This window comes from Misgurnus anguillicaudatus, chromosome 3, assembly GCF_027580225.2.
Source record: "Misgurnus anguillicaudatus chromosome 3, ASM2758022v2, whole genome shotgun sequence".
Lineage (NCBI taxonomy): Eukaryota > Metazoa > Chordata > Actinopteri > Cypriniformes > Cobitidae > Misgurnus > Misgurnus anguillicaudatus.
Window position 1 is genome coordinate 1759555 of NC_073339.2, and position 7781 is coordinate 1767335.

The following is a 7781-nucleotide window of genomic DNA, read 5'->3' on the forward strand; positions in this document are numbered from 1 at the left end:
CATTTACATAAGCAAAAAAGTAAATATAGGAAACATTGTGTGAATATTAAAACAGGACATTGTCATAAGATTTGAATATGGTAGAATGTTAGCCTGGGTGCCAGCCGATCTTAGCCCCGCCCACCACATTTTGAAAAATGGGAGGATCAAATTCTGACTAGAATTAAGTATGACAATGTCAGGCTAGTAGTATGTAACATTCCCCTAACATTCAGACAAACCAGAAACTTTCTTAGAATGTCAAGACAAATGGACACTTTTAATGTTGGCAAAAAGTTTTTGAGAATGTTGGAAAAATAACTTTTTCTGGTGGGTGGGAGGTGTAGTAAATATTTACCATAACTGTTGAAATCATGTTTTCTGCGTATTCCCACAACACAATTTATTTTCTACCGGTTCGCTATTGAAACTGACATCTTGCACAGAAAAGGGAAATACGTCACATCACTTACATCTGCATTCGAAAATAAGGTGGATACATTCATGCAGATTTTGTTTGGATTTTTGTAGAGACAGACCCTTTTATGGGTTATTAATTGAACATTAATTATGGTTTCATTATTAACATTAATTATGGTTTCATTATTAACATTAAAGGCGGAGTCCACGATGTTTGAAAAACGCGTTGGAAAAGGAGACGGGCCGACTACCAAAACACACTTATAGCCAATCAAATCAAATCAAATGCCGGATTGCGTATGTGTGGGGCGGGTCTATCAACAGAAGGTCCCGATTCAATTGGGGTAGGGGCGTGTTTGTTTAGGTGATTTCAAATATCAACATTGGCTTTTAAACATCATGGACTCCGCCATTAATTATGGTTTCATTATGAACATTAATTATGGTTTCATTATGAACATTAATAATGGTTTCATTATGAACATTAATTATGGTTTCATTACGTGGTCTGAAACTGATGTCCGGTTTTAGGCTAAATTTGGACTAAACCAGATGGACAAAACAAAGACCAATATTCAATGTTTATTTTTGTGCTAAATGAAGGCCATGACGGGCTGACTTGATTTAGCCCAATTAACACAGTCTAAATCATGTCTTGTGCTGGGTGGGACATGATAATTCAAAAATCAATTTAACTAAATCAATTAGCAGAAATGGCAATAATACGAAATAATTCAAAGTCCAATTCAAGCAATATAATAAATTGATCAATCCTACAAAAACCCTTAATAGTAAACAATGATAGAGTTTAAAAATGTTCTCTGGCAATGAGAACTACACTGATGTCAATGTAAAGTCATTCATAGAAATCAATTGTTTTTGTTCTAGTGTGTTATCACGTCAAACATTTGCACCGAATATACACGGTCAGTGTTTAAAGACTTCATGACACTATGATGATTTCAGTGTAGTTTGATCTTCAGTTTGTTTCTTCTGATGATGCTTAAGACTTCCAGAATGAGCAAATCTCTCTCCACAGATCAAGCAGATATAAGGTTTCTCTCCAGTATGAAGTCTCTCATGGGACTTTAATTGACCTGACTGAGTAAAAGCCTTCTCACAATGAGAGCATTTGTAAGGTTTTTCACCTGTATGAAGTCTCTGATGAACTCTAAAAGAATTTAAATTAGTGAAGCTCATTCCACACTGAGAGCATTGGTAAGGTTTCTCGCCAGTGTGAAGTCTCTCATGAGCTTTTAAGTGACCTGACTGAGTAAACGTCTTCTCACAATGAGAGCATTTGTAAGGTTTCTCTCCAGTATGAATTCTCTGATGGGCTTTTAAGGAAGCTGACTGAGCAAACGTCTTCTCACACAGAGAGCATTTGTAAGGTTTTTCACCTGTATGAATTCTTTGGTGAATCACTAAATATTTACATTGATTAAATCTCTTCCCACAAACATTACAGCGATGAGGTTTCTCTCCAGTGTGAATTCTCTCATGGGCTATCAGATGAGATTTATGACTGAAATGTTTTTCACAGTGTGAACATTGAAAAGGTTTCTCTTCAGAGTGAATATTCTGGTGTGATTTTAATAACCTTGCATTCCTAAAGGTTTTTCCACATTCACGGCACTGATACGGTCTCTCATTGGCGTGTTTCTTTAGATGATGTTTCTGTTCTGTGTGTTTTGTCTCTAAATGTCTCTGTGAGCTCAATGTCTCTCCACCGGTGATGCAGGAAAGAGTCGAGGACGTTATCTCTCCATCCAAACATAATTCACTCTTTACATCTGACGGAATAAAATCATGAAAAAATTAAATTCACTTTAATTTACACAAAGAATAATGAATTTAGATTCTGTTATCTTTTTCTATATTCACACACAGGGACAGAAGACAGTCGCTAGTCCTGTTATTACAGCTGGGTCATTGCACATCAAATAAAACACATTTTGGAAACATACGCAGCATTGTTCATTGTTTGTTGTTTATGTTTTGTTTGTTAATGGATCTAACGTTTACTTATTCAACCTTATTGCAAAGTGTTGCTTGTTGCGTTATATGGTGACACTTCTAAAATGACAAAAAGCATTTTTTTGTCTCTTTTTTTAAAGCATACCTGCCTGTTGCTCAAGAAGATATCATAATGTCCTTTTAGATTTTTGTCCCATTTGTCCTAATGTTTTGGTCTTTTGGTTGAGTTTGTGACTTTTATAAAACAGGTCCTCAAATGACAGTTAACCGACTAATCAGATAAAATCATAAATATTTACTCAATTAGATGTTTCCCTTGTTATAGCTAAATAAGGCACTAAATTAGGGTATTCATATGTAAAGGGACATGGATTACACTAGTCCTAGACTTAAAAATCTTTTAATCTTAAAAAAGCTGTCCAAACTAAAAACAACTTGCACTAACATATCTTAAAATATATCAGTACTCTTTTTTTCTGCCACAAAATGCACACAAGTAATGTTTTTAGTAAGGCATGTTTGTTAAAACTTGTTATATTTCATAATTAAACTACCGGTAGGCCTAATCCTGGTTTAAGATAATCCCTGGCTGGGAAACCACCCCTAAATGTCAACATATAAATAAACAATAAAAATTGTCTTCAGTAGGGGTGTGACAATATCAGATTAATGTCTCGCGAGAATAATTATGTCACAACATTTCTCGTGGAGGTGAAATGTCGTCTCCTGATATCAGCATAAAGTTGAGTTTTTGGCAAAACCTTTTACAGTGCATGCATTATATTCTGTATTTTACTGCATGTGCTTTTTTGTTTGGTTTCCAATAATGTTTGTTTGGGAACTCATATAAACTTTAACTTAACTTTACTTAAAAGTGTTTTAGCAGATTAAACCCTCACTCAAGAGTTTACAGCATAATTTAAAGGTGCAGTGTGTAATTTTTAGAAGGATCTTTTGACAGAAATGCATAATAATATACAAAACTATATTATTAGGAGTGTATAAAGACCTTTTATAATGAATCGTTATGTGTTTATTGCCTTAGAACGAGACCTATTTATCTACATAAACAGAGGGTCCCCTTACATGGAAGTTGCCATTTTGTGCTGCCATTTTTCTACAGAAGCCCTTAACGGACAAATTTTTTACTAAGTTGTCTCCGACGATGACATGTTTGTCCAGTGGCGGCTACCGTAGTTTGTGGACTAAGCCACTGGTTGCAATTTGCAACCTCACCACTAGATGTCACTAAGTGACCATAAAGTGACCAAATACATATATATGTATATTAGTTAGAGATGCTCCGATCAGCATTTTTGGGGCCGATCACCGATTACCGATCACCAAAATCATGATCTGACGATCGCCGATCACTGCCCATCACAGAATGGCAGTGGAATGGGAATCTTTTATCTATAATCTAGCAGAGTTTGCACCATTTGTAGAAATGAAATTAACTATAAATTAGGTGTATTATTGTTTTAATAAGAGAATCAAATAAATAAGCACAACAAATATTTCTTCTTGCAAAGAGAAATGTAATATGCCTTTAAAAAGGTTTATGTCTGTTAAAAGTGATTAAAATAAAACACTTCACAGTCTTTACTATATGAATTAAATATACACGCATTCGTATGAAGTACAACAGTTTTTCACTGATGAGCACAGAGTAATTTTATTGAGAGATGAATTAGGATACTGTAGCTTTAAGACGTGGGAGAGAGCATTCTCTTCACGTGCACTGATGACAGGCTGCTGTGTATGCGTGCGGCGGGTGTCCGCAAACAAGAGCAGCTGTGAGGAAAATGGAAGTTTAAACCTTCAAAACTTTAAAACGAATGCAAGTAATAAACTTTCGGCATGAGGATGCAATTGTCCGCGATAGATATGTGTTGTATACGCTGATGTGAAGACGCATTGCGCTGAGGACCAGAGCGCGTCCTCGTAGTCCGCAAACAAGAGCAGCTGTGAGGAAAATGTATGTTTAAACCTTCAAAACTTTAAAACGAATGCAAGTAATAAACTTTAGGCAAGAGGGTGCAATTGTCCGCGATAGATATGTGTTGTATACGCTGTTTGATAGGGATGTGAAGACGCATCGCGCGTCCTCATAGAAAATACGCATATCTCTGTTAAAGGCAGAGAGGAAATCCAAATGCTCGCACTGTGTAAAATGGTCTCTTATTGCAGCCGTATCAGGAACGCTATGATGACAAAAGTAAACAGAAAAATCGGCTCATGAGATCGGCAAATTTAGCGAGTGCCGATGGCGTCATTTAATGTCGTTATCGGCCGATTACGATCGGCGGCCGATCGATCGGAGCATCACTAATATTAGTATATTATATTAGTGCAACCAAACGCAACAACCAGACATTTTGATGCTGAGAAACCGTTTTGATAAACTTTCTGAGTTGCTAACACGTTAGAACCACTGGGAAATAACACCACTTCTGTTGCCAAAATGCGCGCGGAGGCTAATTGATTAAGTGAGCTGTAAAAAGGTCTATTGCATCGTCATTATTATGTAATTTTTCAAGGTTATTGCCCTTTCCTATTCATATATTGTATCATTGAGGATTTCTTAAAAAGTGTAAAAATCTCATCTTGTTCTCGTGAACCCAATCCCATGTCTCGTTGAGTCATGTGTAAGGTATGACGGCTCCTGAAGTTTGTAACAAACAAACAAATACTTTTAAAAAGTAACAAAAATATTAAACAAGAAATACACTTTATCTGTGTCAGCTACATAAGGTAAGCGCCGTAGGCTGTGCATTGCTCTGCGTAGCCTGACGTGCACCTTGCCAAAATTGTAATAGCGTATCCGGTCTACGCAGAAAGCAAGCACTGGGATTGGTCCACTAAAACCCCTCCCGTCAGGAGGATGATTTGTATGCGTATCTTGAAACGGTGCAAAACTATATATTTGTGCAATGTGCGCATTTCAAATGATTAAATCTGATTTAAAGCTTGTGACATATAAATGCGCGCACCAATCCGATCACATTATTATGTTTATGTAAACGCTATGATTGGATTTATCAATCGGAAGAATTTTATTCCAATGGAGGCAAAATGTGTCCATGTAAACGTTGCTACTGTTAAACACATGATTTTTAGTCTGATTATTTGTAATCAGGCATATCACAATATAGAGCTTAGGTAAATGTTTTTTTCATATCACAATATAGCGCTTAGGTAAATGTTTTTTTCAGAACGTTGGGGCAATGTTCCCTAAACCTAGAGGAAAAGTTTTATTGACGTACAGAAAACTTCACTGGGAACCAGCTGGGAATGTTAGGGTATCTGTTCTGGGAACATTCTGGGAACCAAGCGCTAATGTTCCAAGAATGTTCTGGGAACCATAAATTGTTAGCTGGGTTTGCGCTTGAGCTTCCAAAGTTACCAGAAGTCATTAATTTATAATGAAGCTGGCTTTTCTCAGCTGCACGGAGCGTCAAATCCATTGGCATCGCGTTTTGGGCGAACAGCGTCAATCAGAACTTTTTTGATAAGCGCTCGCCTGGCGTGTCCAGTCACGCGACAAAATTGGGAAATGTTTTACTTTATGCAAATTATGAGCGACATTCGAGAGCGACTACCATGAGAGCGAAGCAGGGGAGTTCATGTCATCTGTCTTTCGTCAGTTACTGGAGTGGACGTTACTCATACCCGACAAAGTCGCTTATAATGTGAATGTATCTTTAAACAAGCTGGTCGCACGGAGAGAAGAACATGCAACTAGTGATGGGTGATTTCGAAGCCTCTTCACGAGGCTTTGAAACATTTACGAATCTTTTGTTTCGAATCACTGGTTCGGAGCTTGTTTCAAACTGGCCAAAGTCATTTTAACAAACAAGGCTTCATTACATCATAACAGTTTCGAACATCCGACGATTCAGCACTAAGGGGAGTTGATCACAAATGACCAGTGTAGGTGAACTCGGGTCAGTTTTATTATAAAAGTTCATAAAACATTCATTAATAACACTACCATTTTGTCTACTTTTTGTCTACAGACAGATTTAATGACAAAAATTTGCATAATTAAAAAGGGAGTTTGTTGATTTGTTTGCCATAAATAAAACTAAAATCACAAAATACACTTTTAATTGTGTCTTAATTAAAATAAATAATACATTTTTCTTAAAAACATATTTTTTTAATAAGTGTAAAATGTTTGGACAAATCTTTCTGCTTTTACACTATTTTCCCCAGCAGGTGTCGCCAGCGTATATGGTGTTTCGAATGCTTCGAAAATCTGAATCAATTTGCTAAGCAATTGGTTCAATTGATTCGAAGCTTCGAAAAGCATCGTTTCTCCCATCACTACATGCAGTATCCGCGCTGTCCTAAAGTGGTGCGGTAGCATGTGACGTCACAGACCACTATCAATAAGAAAATTGGCAGCCCTACAAAATCAGTTTAACAGTAACAATTTGGGCCCAAACGTTAAGGGATTTAAATGGTACAAATAATAATTGAGGAGACATACCTGACGGAATAAAATCATGACAACCACTGTCTTTATATTCATCTGCTGTAGGTTCAGTTTTCATTTCTGTGGGTTCAATTTTGATCTTCATCATGAAGTTCATGCAGTCGATGAGTTTGACTGAACACATCTTGAGTTTGGTCTGCAGGATCTGCTGCTGTTCTCCAGCGTTACAGACAGAATCCAGAGACTCTGTGGAGGTTTGATCAGTAGATTCCTCATCCTGTAAGTCCTGATCAGTTCCTGATTTACAGCAAATCACATCCATCTTATCATCATCAACACTAAAATACACAGAGACAAGACTCTGTTTACACTCAATAAAACACTCAAGAGAGGAAAAACACTGAGGATAAACAAACACATCACACGCGAGCTCTTTCTTTCTTTCTTTAGTGGGTTTATTGGCGGACTAAAGAGCTGCAGAGCGCCTCCTGCTGTACTGGAGAGAGAAGACACTCAAAACTTTATTCATTACATAAGAAGGTTGATGTTTCTTCATGGTGTGGTAATGATTGCAATAATGCTGATTTTTAATCAAGTGTAAAGTTTTGAAAATAATATTGGTACTCTTATTTTGTATTCTCCTTCACTGATGAATTCTTAATGAGGTTCAATCATAATGGTAATTTAAGACTGTTGCTGTTTAGACACCAAATTATTTTGCTTATGTTTATAGACGCTCTTAAAACAAAATCCCTTAAACAGATACATTTCACTTACACATGTAGGCCTACTGAATTGCACTAATACAAAGCTTAAAGAATACAGAGAGTTAAATAAGATGTCATTGTTTATCAGTGTTAGCCAACCCAGCTAGAAATAAAAAGCTCCAAGAACGTTCCCTGAAAGTTCCCGAATGCTCCCAAAAACACTCTGCCAACGTCAAAAGCGGCCAGTTTTTTTAAGT

General features: G+C 36.7%; 1 protein-coding gene across 1 annotated transcript; it reads right to left on the reverse strand.

The window, feature by feature from the left end:
• Window positions 1-965: 965 nt before the first annotated feature.
• On the reverse strand, window positions 966-7284 carry LOC129445370 (uncharacterized). The gene is made up of 2 exons (XM_055206581.2): window positions 6872-7284; window positions 966-2192 (listed from the first exon to the last, which is right to left on the reverse strand). Exons 1-2 carry the CDS (start codon window positions 7137-7139, stop codon window positions 1351-1353), a joined length of 1110 nt encoding a protein of 369 aa, XP_055062556.2. The 5' UTR covers window positions 7140-7284; the 3' UTR covers window positions 966-1350.
• Between the last annotated feature and the right edge of the window lie 497 nt (window positions 7285-7781).